The 20,147-nt window shown below is 43.2% G+C and overlaps 1 protein-coding gene across 1 annotated transcript; it reads left to right on the forward strand.

The window, feature by feature from the left end:
- Nucleotides 1-12,419: 12,419 nt before the first annotated feature.
- Nucleotides 12,420-14,930, forward strand: LOC122942143. Its single transcript, XM_044299641.1, has 3 exons — nt 12,420-12,600; nt 12,810-12,963; nt 14,255-14,930. The coding sequence occupies exons 1-3, from the start codon at nt 12,420-12,422 to the stop codon at nt 14,928-14,930; spliced, it is 1,011 nt and encodes a 336-aa protein (XP_044155576.1).
- The last annotated feature ends 5,217 nt before the right edge of the window (nt 14,931-20,147 follow it).

A 20,147-nucleotide genomic window follows, 5' to 3' on the forward strand; every position in this document is an offset into this window, starting at 1 on the left:
TCTTCAGAAGTCCCCTAACAGTGAATGGAGAGAGCCATGTGTGCACGGTCCGCTCTCCATTCACTACAGCACACAACGTGATTCCATTTATAAATGTAAGTCCCAGAGGCTGGACCCACAACTACTGGACATTTATGGTCCATGCTGAGGATATGCCATGAATGTCAAGATGTGAAAACCCCTTTAAGTAAATCTTTTTTTTTTTTTTAAATCTCAGTCTACTCTGGGTCTGGCAATTTTTCTCCCATAAGCTTCTACTGCATTTTTATTGTTGTTTAAGAAAACCAGCGCATCTACAATATGTATTGGCATAGTTGAATGGTGTTTTTGTACCAATCTATTTTCCCCAAACTGCTCTACAGAGGAAGTGACATTACAGGGGGCACATATTATCATCTAAAGATAACTCAAGGCATGGAGAAATTACCAGTAAAACTCACTATCAGGGAATAAATCCATAAAAACTGCTTTAAATGATATTGAGCATGTCTGTCAAGTGTTTTTTTAGACTTTTTCTTGGTTAAAAGACACACTATAAAAAACGGTATTGTGGCAGCACGCTTAAAGGGGTTTTCCCGCTAACAATACTAATCCACATGCGAGAACAGAGGTCCCGGAGTGCCCCATAAGAATGACTTGGTGGTGCACATGTATGACCATCCACTCTATTCACTCTATTCACTTCAGTACAGCACTCACACAGTTAATCCCATAGAAGTGAATGCAGCAGTGGTCATACATGTGCTCCACCTCACGGTTCTCATAGAGTTCTTCCTGACCTCCATTCTTGGGATCTCTGGGGTCCCAGTGATCAGACACTTATCCCTAGTCCTGCATATAGGAGACAAGTAAAAAACCCTTTAATCTCTATACGATTTGCACTCACTTTACCAGCACAGTCTATACATAACAATGTCACGGCCATCACACTTCCTACATTTACTTTAAGGGCGTGTTCACACTGTTATTTTGCTGGCACAATTTTCGCTGCAGTTTAAAGCTATGCCCTCGCCAAGAAGGAACCTGTCCACTTTTGGCACAGCCACGTTTTTAAACTGCCGCTCTGCGATCTTCATTGCTGTCCTTACATAACAGTGAATGGGAGGCATAAACTATGCAGCCACTGGCGAAATTTCGGCACAAGGGTCCGAGCCAAAATTCCATGGGCATAAAACACAGCATAAAACAGGTTCTAGCTCTAAGGCCTCTTTCACACGGGCGAGATTTCCGCGTGGGTGCAATGCATGAGGTGAACGCATTGCACCCGCACTGAATCCGGACCCATTCATTTCTATGGGACTGTGCACATGAGCAGTAATTTTCACGCATCACTTGTACGTTGCGTGAAAATCGCAGCAAGCTCTATTTTGTGCGTTTTTCACGCAATGCAGGCCCCATAGAAGTGAATGGGGCTGCGTGAAAATCCCAAGCATCCGCCAGCAAGTGCAGATGCGGTGCGATTTTCACGCATGGTTGCTAGGAGATGATCGGGATGAGGACCCGATCATTATTATTTTCCCTTATAACATGGTTATAAGGGAAAATAATAGCATTCTTAATACAGAATGCTAAGTAAATTAGGGCTGGAGGGGTTAAAAAAATATAAATAATAATTTAACTCACCTCATCCACTTGTTCTGTAAAGAAGTCCGGGTTCGGGTACCAAACATGCCGATTTTATTCTCACGTGCGTGCAAAAAGCATTAAAATGTTATTCATCTATGTAGAAATCATGTTTGGACAATGCAGAACGATTGGGAGATTTAGGTAAAAAGGTTTATCATTTTAGTGTAATATTAGTTATTTATTTTTACATTTTATTGATAATAAATTTAACATTGACTATACTATATTGTCTTTTCCATGCCACACCAGGGGATAGAGTGCCTTCCTTACAAATAATTGTTACAATGGGTCTACAAAAAAAAAAATGGACGCTATATGGATATCACCTAATGTTGTGTTTTCACGGACGTCATCCGTACGTTGTGGATCCATGTTTGGCAGACCGCAAAATACATACAGTCGTTTGAATGTACCCTAAATGTTTTTTTACCAAGGTAAAATGTGTTTCCTATCCACAGGAAAAGGATATGCATTTTATCGCTGAGGTTTCAAAAACTGGGACCTCCACCAACCATGAGAATGGGGTTCTTGATTTTCCCAAGTTGATGAAGGTTGATTGATAGAGATCTGTGTCAAAAAGAAAAAACATCCCCTACCCTCAGCATAGAAGATGAGCATCTGATTGGTGGGGTCCTTTCACTGAGAAGCCCACTGTCGATGAGAACAGGGGTCCCAAATGAGTGGAGTGGAAGCAAAGGATGTGTGCTGCCTCTGCATTCATTCTCTATCAGATTCAGAAACTGGCTTATTTGCCCATAGCAACCAATTAGTTTCCAGGGATCAATCTGATTGGTTGTTATGAACAACTAAGACAGTTTTACTTTGCACCAGTTTTGATAAATCTATCTAACGTATGCTTTCAGCGGGTAATGCAGCTGTAAAAACACATTCATTTTTTCCAATATAATCAAAAACACATCACCCCCCCCCACCCCCACCCCCATGTAACCCCAGCCTATCACAGAACACCATAAGAGGTGAAGACGTCCTTTCCATCAGTGTTCGGCCATTTCCCATGATACAATCATTCCAGGTGACAGAGCAGCATTAGACATGAGCTGTGTGTCCAGTGGGTATAATTGTATGGCTCCCCATACTGATCACATGTACATTATCTACCTGAGCCTCCCTGCTCGTCCTCTACATCTTCTTTCTTCTGGCCTTCTTCACCTTTCCTGTACTTCTTGGCCCCACATCCTGAGCTGAAGATGGCTGCTCTCTTCTTGGCTCCCATCTTCTGGATCTCCTCTTCTTTCTTCTGGACCGGTTGTTTTGTCCTCTTGACTGAAGACTTCCTCCCATCAGCCGATGAGTCCATGGTCAGTCTTCTTCTCTTCACTCCCTTCTCTTCCTCCGCATCCATTTTGTCGCTCTGCTTACGTCCAGCAGACATATCCTCCTCCGTCGTCAGTCACTTCCAACTGAATTTCCAATTGTCACTCATTGACAATCAAATGTGATCATCACAATTGCGCTGATCATGTGACCAGCAACTGACCAATCACATTCAAGAGAAAAACTTGTATTTTGCCAAGATATAACACACAGACATTTACATTTCTGTCAAATCATAAGATGAAAAGAGCAGTTTCTGCTTCTACAGAGCATCTTATGAGTGTGATTCAAGTAATCTCAGTGACAGAGGTGTCCATATATGTGAGAGGGCCTGATGGGAAGGATGAACATTGGGCTCCTTCTGGTGGTGTATAACTCTGCCACACCCCATGGATGTACGTAAAAATTATAAGGTCCCATAACAAAACTTAGTTTGTCCGTCCCTACCCCCAGTGGTCCAACAAAATAACACCCCTTTATAGGGGAGCTCTGTTAATACTGATGCACCATGCATGCGGAGTGCCGGTATCTCCTCCCTGCAGTGTATAACACCCTGGGGATGAATCTGGCTTAGACTTAGATGCCAGGTCAGAAAGCAGCGCTCTGTGCCTCTGAAGCTTCACCCACACTGACTTCATAAATATGACGCTTAGTCTGAACACGTTTTATGCATTTGCAATAAAAAAATGGTTTATAAATCTCCTCTATACACTTTATTCCCAATGCCCTTTACATTGTAGATGATGAAACTAGACAGCTTCCAACCACCACTAGAGGGAGCTCAGTGCACAGGAATGCATACAGGTCCCACTAAACAATTCTCTATGCACTAAACTCACTCAAGGAGTATGACTTCATTGCCCTCTTGCACCATGGGCCCTTTAGTAGTGGTATGGTCTACCTTCAAGGTGACCACGCTACTGCCGGACCCTTAACCACCATTGAGATGGGCAGATTGTCGGGAACGAGCGTTCGTAGGACGGTTGTTCTCGATAATCTGCTAAAAAATCGGGCATTGTAAATCTACCTTAACATGAAATGGTCCGCTGTATGCCATTTCAATTGTTAAACCCCTTGATCATTACTAACCACAGAAGGGAGGGGTTGTCAGTTACAATCCTAATGACAGGAAATCAGAAAGCTTTCCTAAATAGCAAACATCACTGTGGAATGGCACAATTGGTCAGGGCCTGATTAAGTCCTGTGAAGACGACTGGTCAAAAATGTTATGGTAATACCTCCCCACTAACAGCGGCATGCATTGTGGGACTAATCAAAGCCGGATGCAACAAGTAGATATTTGTTAATAGGCTCCAACACAGTCTAACTGATATTAGGAAAGCTCCACTGCCCCCCTCTCCCTAAATTCTGCTACTGGGGAAACCCTGAGTAATAATAGGAAAAGCTAAGTAATAACCTCTTCTGCCAAATATTAAACTAAGGCCCACATATCTTGCATTTTTGGTTCTGATGAAGGCAGGAGAAACTATGTGATGGAGATGTCTTGTGGTGGAGGCCAATTAACCCTTTTATCCTCCCTACAAATGGCTCCATGGTCATATCGGACTGGTAAAAATTGGGAATAAAAAAAATCAAAAGCAGTAAAAATGGGGCACATTTTTATTGTAAAGAAAGTTAGATCAGCATTACACTGAATAAAAAAATAATCATCATATACACACAACCTAACAATTTGATTACCCAACCTAAGTGGGTGGGGCCTCTCACGGTCAGACAGCTTTACTAAAATTTCCACCAGAAATTAGTGGAAGTTATAGCGCAATTCTACACACACTCATAGCTTCCATAGATTTGATTTTCTGGCACACAGACCGGCAAAGATATGAGAAATTTATTAAGAAGCCTGACCCCATTAACAAACTTGTCACATCTTACTCCAACGCGCTTTGGGCTAAGATCAGTGTATGAAATGCCAGTCTTAGTAAAATCCACTAAAAAGAGCGTTCAACATTTCCTACCTCATAGAATACAACGTGTACAGACAAGAACAAAGAATTAGGAGGCCATTTAGGCCCAAAAAAAAAACAGAAGTTAAAGAATAAAACACAATAATGAGGTCAAGATGAAAAGAAAGCCACAGAATATCTGAGACAGAATGTCCTCAGCAGGTCCTGATGATGGCATTTTCTTGGATGAGGCTATTTTTCTACTGCAAACCTGTGGTCCACCTAAAAGGGGCGGCCTGCAAAAATGATATAAAAAGAATTAGAACATGAAAATAAGACACCACTTTTTATTTACAGTGTATTACAGTGTGTCTGCACTTTTAGCAAACTTATGATTTGTCATAGTGGTATATTAAAGGTTTTTATCAAATGGGGTGAGAGTGCTAACCCCCATGATCACTAAAATAAGGAGAAAGAAGTGTTCACACAGTGCTGTCTCTCCTTGCTACAAGAGATGGCCCCAAGATGGGCTCATATACTTTCTATTGATCCTGTCTTCTGCACAGAGAAGAGACAGTGCCTGTGTCAAGGCTACTTTCTCCTTGTTTTAGGAGTCTCAGCACTTAGACCCCACAACTCTAAACATTGTATATGTCACTACAACAAGTTTGTTAATAGAACAGTGCACTGTAAAGAGGTTGTCCATGACAACCTATCTCCTATCTGCCGAATAGGGGACAAGTGTTTGACCACTTGGGGGGGCTTTTGTTAGTGGTCGGATCCCCACTGATCAGACACTTATTCCTTATTCTATGGAACCACCACAATGTCAGTCAGTGATCCACCACAATGACAGCCACTGTGACCAACCACAATGTCAGTGACCCACCACAATACCAGCTAGTGCCCCACCACAAGGTCAGTACCCCAACACAACATCAGCCAATGTTCCAGCAGAATGTCATTGCCCCACCCAGTGCCAATCCCACTGCCCACAATGCTGCCAGAGACAGAGCCCTTCCATGAGCTCACCACACAGCTGATGATTAGAGGTACAGATAGGAAGTTCATAGAGTTGTCTCTGCTCCTTTCTGGGGCTAGAGGGTCCTTGTAGCTTAGTACTGCACGGATTTCCTGCCCTCTAGGTCCAAATCTCTGTTCTCTGCACAATGCCAGATCAGAAATTATAGGTGACGTGATGTCTGATTTTGAAAGTTCATTTTCAAATACCCTATTAAAGGGGTTGTCCTATGTCATCCGCTCAACCATTTCAGTAACTCCACCTCCTTGACACGGGACTTATTGTGGGTAATTCCCATCTTGGCCATGAAAGGCTCAGACAGAAAACCCATTTAAGAAATGCTGAGTTAAAAGGGTTTTCCAGATATATGACCTATCCTAATGTGGCAATTTGGCCATTGTTATTTAACTTTTACATTACATCATTCAGGATAAATGCTGTTATATTTTAATAGTTTGGTCATTTTGCAGATGTGGCAATACCAATGATTATTATTATTTTTTTTTTATCAAATCAGTTTTTATTTTTCCTTAAAAAACGAACAAATTTAACAAACAAGATATTCCAAAATTACAATACAAAATATACACAATTTGAATACATTTTTCTATCATGAGTGTCAAACACAAACACAAATATCTCAATTCCCCCTCCCTTTCCCTCCCTCATTATGGCTGTCTAGGGGGCATATCTACCACAACACTAGACCTTACGACCATGTGAGCCATGTTCTATCCCATCTAACTTTCTGACTTTTATTATGAATAGCAATTTTTTCATATTTCCTCACTTTCTCCACCAGGTGGTGCCATTCAGATATCAACAAGGGTTTTTTGGAGCCCCAGAATCTAGCAATTATTACCCTGGCCAGCATAAGTGACTTCATCCAAAGCAGGTTTTCCCGTCCCTGATCATCATATACAGAGGTGCCTAGGACCGCAATAGTTATATCTATCTCTGCATCACATGAGGAACATCTGCGGAGCTGGGAAAATACATTATTCCAAAAATCCTGGATTAGAAGGCATGCCCAAACCAGATGTATAAAATCTGCACATTGGGCCTGACACCTGCGGCATCTATCTGAAGCATCCTTATAAAATCGAGAGAGAGAGATGGGTGTGTAGTCTAAACGGTGTAAAATCCTAAACTGAATTAACCTGTGATTCCCTAATATAGAAATTTTTCGAACATTCCCATAAATTAGTTCCCATTTTAGTGTTTTGTGGTTACCAATATTGTGAGCCCATTTCACCTCACTTCTAAACTTATTCAGTTTAGCCATTTCTGCTCTCCCTTTACTATAAATTTGTGAAATGGAGATCGTATTCTGATATAAGTTAAAACACCAATCTATAAATTTGTGTGACTTAACCAAGAGCACCTCTTTATCTTTAGTGCACATACAGACGTGGACAAAATTGTTGGTACCCTTTGGTCAATGAAAGAAAAAGTCACAATGGTCACAGAAATAACTTTAATCTGACAAAAGTAATAATAAATTAAAATTCTATAAATGTTAACCAATGAAAGTCAGACATTGTTTTTCAACCATGCTTCAACAGAATTATGTAAAAAAATAAACTCATGAAACAGGCATGGACAAAAATGATGGTACCCCTAGAAAACACAGAACATAATGTGACCAAAGGGACATGTTAATTCAAGGTGTGTCCACTAATTAGCATCACAGGTGTCTACAACCTTGTAATCAGCCATTGGGCCTATATATATGGCTCCAGGTAATCACTGTGTTGTTTGGTGATATGGTGTGTACCACACTCGACATGGACCAGAGGAAGCAAAGGAAAGAGCTGTCTCAAGAGATCAGAAAGAAAATTATAGACAAGCATGTTAAAGGTAAAGGCTATAAGACCATCTCCAAGCAACTAGATGTTCCTGTGAGTACAGTTGCACATATTATTCATAAGTTTAAGATCCATGGGACTGTAGCCAACCTCCCTGGACGTGGCCGCAGGAGGAAAATTGATGACAAATCTAAGAGACGGATAATCCGAATGGTAACAAAAGAGCCTAGAAAGACTTCTAAAGAGATTCAAGGTGAACTTCATGCTCAAGGAACATCAGTGTCAGATCGCACCATCCGTCGTTGTTTGAGCCAAAGTGGACTACATGGGAGACGACCAAGGAGGACACCATTGTTGAAAACGAATCATAAAAAAGCAAGACTGGAATATGCCAAACTACATGTTGACAAGCCACAAAGCTTCTGGGAGAATGTCCTGTGGACAGATGAGACAAAAATCGAAGTTTTTGCCAAGGCACATCAGCTGTATGTTCACAGACGAAAAAATGAAGCATATCAAGAAAAGAACACTGTCCCTACTGTGAAACATGGAGGAGGCTCTGTTATGTTCTGGGGCTGCTTTGCTGCGTCTGGCACAGGGTGTCTTGAATCTGTGCAGGGTACAATGAAATCTCAAGACTATCAAGGAATTCTAGAGAGAAATGTACTAGCCAGTGTCAGAAAGCTTGGTCTCAGTCGCAGGTCATGGGTCTTGCAACAGGACAATGACCCAAAACACACCGCTAAAAACACCCAAGAATGGCTAAGAGGAAAAAATTGGACTATTCTAAAGTGGCCTTCTATGAGCCCTGACCTCAATCCTATTGAGCATCTTTGGAAGGAGCTGAAACATGCAGTCTGGAAAAGGCACCCTTCAAACCGGACACAACTGGAGCAGTTTGCTCATGAGGAGTGGGCCAAAATACCTGCTGAGAGGTGCAGATGTCTCATTGACAGTTACAGGAAGCGTTTGATTGCAGTGATTGCCTCAAAAGGTTGCGCAACAAAATATTAAGTTAGGGGTACCATCATTTTTGTCCATGCCTGTTTCATGAGTTTATTTTTTTACATAATTCTGTTGAAGCATGGTTGAAAAACAATGTCTGACTTTCATTGGTTAACATTTATAGAATTTTAATTTATTATTACTTTTGTCAGATTAAAGTTATTTCTGTGACCATTGTGACTTTTTCTTTCATTGACCAAAGGGTACCAACAATTTTGTCCACGTCTGTATATGCGTGGTTGACCTGAAAATATTTATACCTATCCAACATTTCAATATCTCTGTGCCCAAACATATCCGCTAAGGTCCTAATTTCCCCTTTATATATCAATTGCTCAACCCTAGTTATTCCCTTTCTTTCCCCAAATTCAATGTCCTCCATCTTATTAAATTCTTTGAGCTGCACATTATACCATAAAGGGGTAAATTTAAATATATGCGTAATTACTAATATAGCTTTAAATGAGTTCCATATAAGTTGCATAGAGTGCAATATACTACATTTTTTCCCCATCTCTCCCATATACCCTGTTTCCAAGATGCTTAAAGGGGTTGTCCCACTTCATTAAATATGTTTTATCTAATTTATTTACCCCCACAGAACATATCTTCCTATCTATGTCATTATCAAAAAGCTACCTTTCTTTCAATAAATCCAGATAAGCGATCCCTTTGTTTATTTCAGTATCCCATGGATACGGCCTCTTCTGGCCGGCCGCATCGCTGTGCCGCGCCTGCGCACAACCGCTGAACACAGTCATCGGGCCGCCTCTCTATTCGTATCGTACGAGTACGCGCACGTCCGCGCATGCGCAAATACAGGAGGCGGGTGCCAGAATCAAATAGCCGGCGCCCGACCTCTATGACAGGGAGCGGCACCTTAGGGGTTAACTGCCGCTGATCGCAGTGCCCTATCATAGAGGTCGGGTGCCGGCTATTTCACTCCGGCACCCACCTCCTGCATTTGTATTAACATTGGTGGTGCAGTGCACCCCCCCAACACCCCAGTATAATAAACATTGAGTGAGGCCCCCCCCAGTATAATAAACATTGAGTGAGGCCCCCCCCCCCCAGTATAATAAACATTGAGTGCGGCCCCCCCCCAGTATAATAAACATTGAGTGCGGCCCCCCCAGTATAATATACATCGAGTGCGGCCCCCCCCCCCCAGTATAATAAACATTGGTGGCGCAGTGGGAAGTGCCAATGAGGGTTAAAAAAATAAATAAAAAATTAACTCACCTCCACCAATTGATCGCGTAGCTGCCGGTCTCCTGTTCTTGCTTCTGGTGACGTCACTGAGCTAATCACATGGTCCATTACCATGGTGATGGATCATATGATGTACCATGTGATGACCACAGTGATGTCACCACAGGTCCTTTGACAGGTCCTAAAGAAAGAACAGGAGACCGGCAGCTGCGAGATCAATTGGTGGAGGTGAGTTAATTTTTTATTTATTTTTTTAACCCTCATTGGCACTTCCCACTGCGCCACCAATGTTTATTATACTGGGGGGGGCGCACTCAATGTTTATTATACTGGGGGGGGCCGCACTCAATGTATATTATACTGGGGGGGGCGCACTCAATGTATATTATACTGGGGGTGGGGGCGCACTCAATGTTTATTATACTGGGGGGGCGGCACTCAATGTTTATTATACTGGGGGGGGCTCACTCAATGTTTATTATACTGGGGGGGGCCGCACTCAATGTATATTATACTGGGGGGGGCGCACTCAATGTATATTATACTGGGGGGGGCGCACTCAATGTTTATTATACTGGGGGGGGCCGCACTCAATGTATATTATACTGGGGGGGGCGCACTCAATGTATATTATACTGGGGGGGGCGCACTCAATGTTTATTATACTGGGGGGGCGGCACTCAATGTTTATTATACTGGGGGGGGCTCACTCAATGTTTATTATACTGGGGGGGGGGCTCACATACATTGTCGGCTCCATGTGGATGACTCATCCACATGAACGAGCACGCAAGGACTGAGCTCTCAGGGTGAGTCATGAGGAGGCGTGGCCAGTCTTCACTCAACTACAGGAGCCAAACCAGGAAGTTATCAGGACATCTACTGCTGGTAAGATTGAAAAAGCAAAGTGGGACAACCCCTTTAATATGTCTCGCTGGGGCCCCCTATAATTTCCAAGAAGTTTGGCGAATGTGTGAAAAGCTGCAGAAATATACCACTGTATCTGCGAGGCCAAAAAGTAGCCCCGTAGGCAAGGGAGAGACACATCACCATTCTCCTCTACTAGCCACAAATAATTCTGTTTAATATGCACTCTTTTCCTGCCCCAGATTAGTTCATTGAACAATCTCTCTAAAGATTTGAAATGTAGGTCTTCAATCCAAATCGGACAGGGAATCAATTAATATAATATCTGTGGGAGGAGAACCATTTTAATCAGAGCAATTCTATCCGCCTGCCCCAGCGTCAGCTTTTGCCATACATTTATTTTATTTTTTATTTTTTCTATCAATGGGATAATATTCAATTTAGTATACTCCTTCACCATAGAACTGATCCTAACCCCCAAATATTCCAGTGAATCTGTTAACCTCAGGCATCTAACCTCCCCGATCCTGACTGGGGGTGTTTTATTTAATGGGAGCAGAGCTGACTTCTGCCAGTTCACTTCATATCCCGAGAAGATGCCAAATTCATTTATTATCTGCATCACATAGGGCAAGGCTAGATATCCATCCCTTAAATAAATAAGGACATCGTCAGCATACAAGCTAATTTTGTCCTGCAGATCCTGGCACCCAAAACCAGAAATATGCGGATCCTGTCTAAATTGACATGCCAGGGGCTCCAAAAAAAAATCGCAAATAACAGAGGGGATAAAGGGCAACCTTGTCTAATACCCCGTTGTAATTCAAAGGGGGCCAAAAAAAATCGCAAATAACAGAGGGGATAAAGGTCAACCCTGTCTAGTACCCCGTTGTAATTCAAAGGGGGCCGACAGAGCCACTCACATTTATCCTTGCCCTAGGTGATTCATACAACAGTTTTGCCCACTTAATAAAATTTGGACCAAATTCATCCTATACATCCCACAAAAACTCCCACTCCACCATGTAAAACGCCTTAGCTGCGTCTAAAGACAGGATGGAGCGGTCATCTGCCTCTCCCAGATAGATATTAATTCAAGTTCTTCGTATATTAGTATGCGCTGAGCGCTTTGGTATAAAACCTGTTTGATCGGTATGAAATATCTTAGCTATTATCCTCTTAAGGCCTCCTGCACACGACCGTTGTGTGCACCCGTGGCCGTTGGCCCGTGTAACGTTTTTTTCTGCGGTCCCATTGACTTTCAATGGGTCCGTTGAAAACTCGGCTACTGCACCGTTTTGTCACCCGCGTCCGTGACCCGTGTTTCTTGCCCGTCAAAAAATATAACCTGTCCTATTTTTTTCACGGCTAACGGGTCGCGGCCCCATTCAAGTGAATGGGGCCGTGAAAAACGCGGTTGCACACCCGTTTGTCATCCGCGTCCGCGCCCGCTCCGCGCCCGTTTTATTTCTTCTTATGGCATGGGCAAATTGTCTAGCCAAACTTGTGGCAATAAATTGAAAAAAAAAAAGACAGGAAGTTTTAGGTGACAGGATATGCAAATTTCTAGACATCTGTGGTAAACAGCTTGTGTGAGGAGAAGCAGCCATTTCAGGAGGATTAATAATCTCATCCACCATGCCTCGCTGGGATGTAGAAAAATTGATTAGTCTCGTCCAGGAGAGGCCCGAGCTGTGGGATACCCGGCAAAATGCCTATAGTGACAGACTGAAAAAAGACGCTTCGTGGGAGAAAGTGGCACGGAGCATGCGGCGAAGTGAATGGGCCAAGGCTGATAGCCGAGGCCGGGCCGCATTAGGTAAGTGTTATCACTGTAGTTGTGCTGTCCTTGCCCTCTGTGTGGCCCTAATATATAGTTTGAATGTCCCAGAGGTGACAATAGTGTTTTCAGGGTGGTCCAGCCTCCTTTTGCCTAAAGGCCTGTACATGGTTTTTTAATGTGGCGTCTATTTTTCCCCTTTCTTAATTTTTTACCTCACAATTGTCTTCTATGTCATTTTTAAACAGTGAAACTAACGAAAACCCGCTGGGCGAGCTGCCGGGACCAGTTCCGGCGGGAGCTGACCAGCAAAGGCCGGAGTGGGGAGGGCTCATCGACCAAACGGGCCTATATTTATACGGCCCAGTTACAGTTTCTGCGGCCAGTAATGGAACTGAGGCCGTAAGTATTTTTTACGTTCTTTTCAAACGGTGTCATATTTTCACACTTACATTTTTTTAAGGTAAGCTAAAGTGTTTCTGAAACTAATGGATACAGTTTTGTTGTTCTATTGAAGACCTATACTTTCTGTAGGGCAGCCATGTCAAAACTGACTACATCCAGCTCTTTAACAACTGAAACTCCCAGCATGATAGAATAGCTGAAAGCTACTCGGTCCTGCTTGGAGTTGTAGTTGGGCATCAGCTGGAGGGCAACAGTTTGTCCATGCCTTGTGTTGGTTGCCTACATCATTTTAGTGGTGTAGTCAAACCAGGGGCAACCGCTTATGAGATGAATGATGAGACGACACGTGAAGTGTGCAGATGGCGGCTCCTTTCTCTGTTTTGTTTGTGTTGAAGCAATTTTTGTTCCCTCCTGGAACATAGATGATTCCACTTTGAACCGCAAATACAGATGACACTTGCGCACTGCACGAATTATTTCCTCATACAGTAGTTCATCGTGTATGTCGGCTCCTAGTCACACCCCAATGGTTAAAAAAGCTTTCCAAAACCCACCCGTTTTAATGGGAGCCCGGAGTAGGGTTTTTTTTTTCCAAACTTTTTGGGCGGCATGAGATTTGTCCCATAACGACATATTCTCACATTTTGGAATGTTAGGGAAATGTGTACCCTTTATGTACTGGGATAGTAATTTATATAGCTGAAATGGTTTTGCACCAAACCCCACATGGTTTCCTTACATTGCTCCTATGAACTGTCAATCACCACATCCTAGGCTAAAGTGTGAAGCTGAGGTTGCAACTACGCAAGAGCAGCACGATTACAACTAGTACTCTCACCATGGTCAAGTGTGGCCTGGTACATGTTGTTTCTCTGAAAATGAGGTTCTACTAGGTTCAAATGACAATTTGTATCTTTACATGTTGGTAGCGGGGCACATACAGATGATTTGGCCTCATTTTCAGCACTGGTTTTGGTCCTTGAATAAGGACTCCTCTTCAGAGGCTGGACAGCTCCAAGCAGCAAACAATGTTTGCCCATTTCCGAAACAATAGGCCTTTACAAGACTTATCCCATTAATAGATCCAAATGCCATTCAAAAGGGATTTCCACATTTCACATTGAAGCAGTTAGTCGTTGTGTAATTTCAAATCTCTGATGGTATGCTGCCACTCCGTATATATATATTGTATTTGCACGGTTGCTTTGCACAGAATGAAATCTATGTGCTTTTGTAATGTTGAAATCAAATGACCTAATGTGTTTTTTTTTTTTTTTTTTAAATACAGTACTGTGGACAGTCTGGATCCCTCACAAGATTCCGACACGTCGGCCAGTGAACCCCCTGCAAGATTTTCTCCCCAGGGAACTCCGTCGCCAACGCCGGCTGAGGACCCTGAGGACTCCACGCTGGCCGAGGAACCCGTACCACCTTGCAGTCCACCACGGGTGGTCCAGCCCCAGCCCAGACGGCGCCGCCAACTCCCTCCCTCTACCTCTGTGCCAGAGAGTCGGGAGGCTATTGATGCCCGCCTCATAGAATTTCTGGCCCAGAGGAGGAGTGAAGGAGTTGAGGAGAAGACATTACGGGGCTTAGGACAGCTATTGAGGCATGTCACTCCTTTAGAGCACCATGAGTGCCTTGCGTCCTTAGCTGTAGTTCTAAAAATGTTTGCTATTCCTAACCATGGGGACCTTCTAGGAAAGCTTAATGCCATGAAAGTGGACCTGGAGAATGCGCAACAGCAGCAAAGTGCCGGGCCATTTGAAGGTGCGCCACAAGCAGCACAAGGTCCAGGATACCACCCACAACCCCACTATGGACTCCCCCAGGGCCCAATGCATCAAGTGGGTCAGCCCCTTTACCCGGGCAGTTTCGCATCTGGGTTACCTCAACAGGCCAATATCAGGCCACGGTCCACGTTTCCAACAGGATTTTTTACTCAGGACCTTCTGAATTTGTAAGCCAGTTTAATGTTTTGTTTACAAGAACTTTATATGTTTGTCCTTAAAATGTTGGGGCCATTGGCTTCCTGTTTATTAAGTTTGGCTCAATCTTAAACATAAATGTTGTTTGAGCCAAAAAGTAGTCGACTGTTTTTTTAGTGTGCACGCTACATAAAACATTTACTTTGACCCATTTCAATTGAAAAAAGAAACACCACACACTTTTCCGCACTAAGCAACACTTTATTTGGGTGAGCAACATCTTTATTTGGGGATATGGTCATGATGAGGTATTAGAAAATTTTTTGGACTACACTAAAAAAAAAGGAAAATATGTTAAAGTCTATTTAGATTTAGACCAAAACATCAATTCTATCACGTTAGATGCATATTTAAATGTGTGCGGTCCAAAAAATCTCAGCCCGCAAGCCCACGTCAAGGGTCCTCATTATCTTGCGAGTCCCTACACTCAACTACAATCCTAAATTTCAGGAATCTATCTAGAAAATAACAAAAAACTAAAGAGCCCAGAAGATTTCAAAAACTGCCACGAATAGCATCCCTCTGCCACGGCACGGACCCCTCTGGACTTGAAAAGTAGTCTGCATAGAGTTCCCGAACTGCAATGCCTGCAGTCCCAGGTCGTCTATGCAGGGTCCTTTCCAAATCCAAATCTGAAGTCGTAGGAAGATCTTCCATGTCAACAGAAGAGGAAGCCTCGTGAATCCTGGTGAAATTGTGGAGAACAACACAAGCTTGAATCACCAGGGTAGCATTCTCCGGAGCCATCTGTATGGATGACAAAAACACCCTCCACTTGCTAGAGAGTATTCCGAAAGCGCACTCCACATACCGACGGGCACGAGTCAACCGATAGTTGAAGATACGCCTCCTGACATCCAAACCACGCTTTGGAAAGGGCCGCATAACATGTGGAGTCAATGCAAACCCTTCATCCGCCACGATGACAAATGGCGCCGGCGGACCTGCATATCCGGGCAGTCTTCTGGACTCGGGCAGGGCAAGCTGGTTGGCACGAAGCCGCTCACCCATTCTAGAAGCACTAAAGATGCGAGCATCCGCAGTACTTCCATAGGCCCCGATATCTACCATTATAAACCGGTAGTTACTGTCAGCAACAGCCATCAGCACTACCGAGAAAAACTGTTTATAATTGAAGAAACGGCTCCCTGAGTGTGGCGGCTTCTTCTCACGGATGTGCTTGCCATCCATTGCCCCGATGCAGTTAGGAAACTGCGCGGAATCTTGGAAACCCTCTGCGATCCGAAGCCAATCCTCCACCTTGGGCTGCGGCATCACCGTCTCTCGGAGTTGCTGCCACATGACATGGCAAGTGTGTCGTACAATACTCGAGATTGTCGAGGCTCCTAACAGAAACTCAAAATGCAGTGATGCAAATGAGTTCCCAGTTGCAAGGAATCTGTGGAGACAAAAAAAAAACCCCAGTAAACTGCGAATATAAGTGAAAACAGATACAAGATTCAAGCATAATGTTGTATACACACCAGGATTGTAAACACCCTATGTCTAGTGGTGGGGAACCTATGGGACGGGTGCCAGAGGCGGTACTCAAGGCCCACTGTGTGGGCACGCACACCCATTGTAAAGACTATATGGTTTTCAAAGATCCCCCCTTGATTTTACAAACCATTCATCAGAACAGGGCACACTATGCTTATTGCCGGCAGCAGTGATTGGAAGCCGGAAAAGGAGTATCTGAGCAAAACACTAACAGCTATTGGTCTGTGGCCAGTACTACCAGAACTAAGTAACATAAACTGTCTTTTGCCCCTTTCTAATTGCAGAGAGTGTAGTGGCGCGTCCAAATATTGGGAACATTAGGCATGCTGAAAAGGTTAGCTGGACATCTCAGGGGTTCACAGCAGCACAATCCTACGAAATAAGGGAACTGATCGGTATATAGACTTTGCTCCGGGTGGGACACGCAGATAGAGATCCTGACTGAGGGACCGAATTCTTTAAGTTGAAAAAGCCTTATTAAAAAAATGCCCGTAATTCAAGATAAAGTTGACAATAATCACTCAGACAGGCAGGTCACAGCTTGCTGTAACATGGCTGACTGACTGAATCAAACGACATTTAAAACAAACTACTGGCGAGTGCAGAGGATTCATGGATTGTCTGGAGGCCGATAGCTAAACACACGTTTGAAACGTGCACAAACGCTAACCAACGGCCAAAATATTGGCATGTTAGGTGCCAGGGATTAACGGGATAACAAAACAGCCACAAACAAATGAAAGGGAAAAAAAATGGAGAAAGAAACATAGGTTTGGCAAACATTAGCACATGTCTAACAGCAGCCATTTTGGAGCACATGGTCCCCCTGACACAAGCAGTGCACATTACTGGTGAAACTTTACAAGTACTATACTGCTTACCTCAACGTGACGATGAGCCTTTCCTCTGGAGTAATGCTGCGCCTCATATTGGTGTCCATAAAGGTAAGGACAGTACGTAGAGACGACAGCAAGCGATCAAATGTACCCACTGACATCCGACAGAAGGAATAGAACTTCGCAGGATGCAGCCGCAGATCTTCATAGAGGATATGGAAGTGTCCTTTCCGGGACCGTTGGGAAACTATCGGATGGACCCAAAATCGTCGCCTTCTACGCGGTTCCTCAGTCAACAAAGGAGGGCGCGGACCACATTGCCGACCAATGAGCCAATCCACAACGAACTCTTCCTCTGTATCAGACATGATGAAACAGCAAAGAGAAGCAGCCAAAATAACCTCTGTACTCTGCAAAGACTACAGAAAATGGCCACAAATGCATACTCAGGTGCCCTTGATTTATACCAGTATCCTGGGTGGAGTTATTAAAAATCGTTTTTTTTTTTTCAAAATGCCAAGTTTTCTAACGGTCCGCAAAAAAAACGGCCACACGGACACACGGAAGCACAACGGAAGCAAAAACGGGCACGGATCACGGAACAACGGAACCACTTTTTGCGGCCCGTTAAAAAATACTGTCGTGTGCAGGAGGCCTAAGTCTATTTGCAAGTGCCTTAACACCAATTTTATAATCCATGTTAAGTAAGGAGATGGGTCTATATGACCCCATCTCCAATTCACTTTTCCCCTTTTTCAGGACCAGTGTGATAATAGCTTCCGTCATTGATGCGGGTAATTGGCCCTCATTCCAAGACACATTTAACACCTGGAGCAAGTGAGGTAACAACACATCACTATACCGCCGGTATAATTCAAAAGGGAGGCCATCTGCCCCTGGAGAGGAGTTACTTCTAGTTGTTTTCAATGCCTCTTCCAACTCCAACAATTGGAGAGGGTTCTCCAGCATCAATCGATCCTCCCGGGAGAGGGAGGGGAGATTAATCCCATCTAAGAATATCCCATGATCAATATGTCGGTCCTTTAACTCCGATTTATATAATGTAGCAAAATAACGGAGAAATTCTTGTTCAATATCCGCTCTGTCTGTACATATGTTTCCCTTGCACGATCTGATACTTTAAGGTTACTTTCACACTTGCGGCAGAGTGATCCGGCAAGCAGTTCCGTCGCCGGAATTACCTGCCGGATCCGTCAAAATCAACATTAACGGATATTTTTCATGCAACGGATCCGTCGTTCCGGCAATAGTATTTTATGCCGGATCCGTCATTCCGTTGCACCCGACATACACTTTTCGACGGATCCGTCTGCCGGATCCGTCGTAATAGCGGATCCGTCTGTTCCGTTTCCTTCCGTTTGTAAACGGAAGGACGGATCCGTTATTCAAATTTCAGAGATAAAAAGATGCAATCTGTTAAGCAAATACTACAAGTGGCTATAAAAGAAAACCGAAGGTCACTTACCACTCAGAAGTTCCTTCTGCAGAGTGTAAAGATGATGCCAGACCATATTAGTTTTGGATTTCAGGCTCTAATTCTGGTTTCGCGCTGGAGAAGACGTCTTCGAGACAGACAGCGTAGAAAGCGTCGCTATTGGGTGCATCCAATAACATCTGCAAGAATAAGAAGGGGAGTTTTTGAAACTTTGTTTCCCGAATTGAGGAATTATCCAGAGAAATTTGTTAATTACTTACGGATGACGGTAGAAAGTTTTGACGATCTCTTACAACGGGTGTCACCTCACATTCAAAGGCAAGACACCACTTTCCGCCGCTGTGTTTCCCCAGCAGAACGCCTGTTGTTGACCATAAGGTAAAGTAGATAAATATTATATATAGTACGAATTCTAATTTTTTAAAGCTGCTCATTGGTAGTGTAAAAGTAAAATAATTTAAATTTTTATTTCCTGTGATCATTGTAGAAAGTGGATAGGCCACAAGTGATGATCAGCATTATTATTTTTAATTATGCTTAAATCAAAATAATGGTCAAACAATGTCAAATGAACTGTGATAAATATCGGTCACCATGGAGAAGAAACCTTTCTCCTTTTTTTTACATTATTATTGTCTACATAAAAAATCTTGATTAAAAAAACGTCCCATAGAATTGTATCTTGAATGATATATATTATAATTTTTTCTAAAATAAAAATGTTTTTTTTTTCATAGGTTTCTTGCAAGTGGAGAAAGTTTTAGCTCACTCCATTTCCAATTTCGCCTTGGCATATCGACTGTTTCCATTATTGTGAAGGAGACATGCCGTGTTTTGTGGGATCAACTTCATGAGGAATTTATTCCACATCCAACTAGACAGCATTGGACCGAAATTGCTGAAAAATATTGGGATATTTGTCAGTTTCCCAACTGCATAGGTGCAGTAGACGGGAAACATATAAGAATAATCAAGCCCCAAGGATCCGGATCTGAGTTTTACAACTATAAGAAATATTTTTCAATAATTCTAATGGCTATCGCTGATGCAGAATACCGATTTGTTGCCGTCGACGTGGGGGCCTATGGACGCACCAACGATTCCATGGTTTTTAAAAATTCTTATATGGGCAGGAGTCTATATAATAGAGAATTTGATTTCCCGCAGCCTCAACCACTGCCAGGTACTGATGCCCCACCCATGCCGTTTGTATTGGTTGGTGATGAGGCCTTCCAAATGTGTGGAAATCTTCTGAAACCTTATTCAAGCCGCGGATTAAATTTAACAAAACGGACATACAACTACCGCTTGACCAGGGCTCGAAGAATGGTTGAATGTACATTTGGAATTTTGGTTGCAAAATGGCGGATTTTTACCAAACCAATTCATATGAAGGTGGAA

The sequence above is a fragment of the Bufo gargarizans genome, chromosome 6 (genome assembly GCF_014858855.1).
Source record: "Bufo gargarizans isolate SCDJY-AF-19 chromosome 6, ASM1485885v1, whole genome shotgun sequence".
Lineage (NCBI taxonomy): Eukaryota > Metazoa > Chordata > Amphibia > Anura > Bufonidae > Bufo > Bufo gargarizans.

Excerpts from the sequence above, each read along its gene's own strand:
- LOC122942143 (XM_044299641.1), top strand. The coding sequence starts at position 12,420 with ATGCCTCGCTGGGATGTAGAAAAATTGATTAGTCTCGTCCAGGAGAGG. Across the intron at positions 12,601-12,809 it reads CCGAGGCCGGGCCGCATTAG|TGAAACTAACGAAAACCCGC; the intron begins GTAAGTGTTATC and ends ATTTTTAAACAG. Across the intron at positions 12,964-14,254 it reads CCAGTAATGGAACTGAGGCC|TACTGTGGACAGTCTGGATC; the intron begins GTAAGTATTTTT and ends TTTTAAATACAG.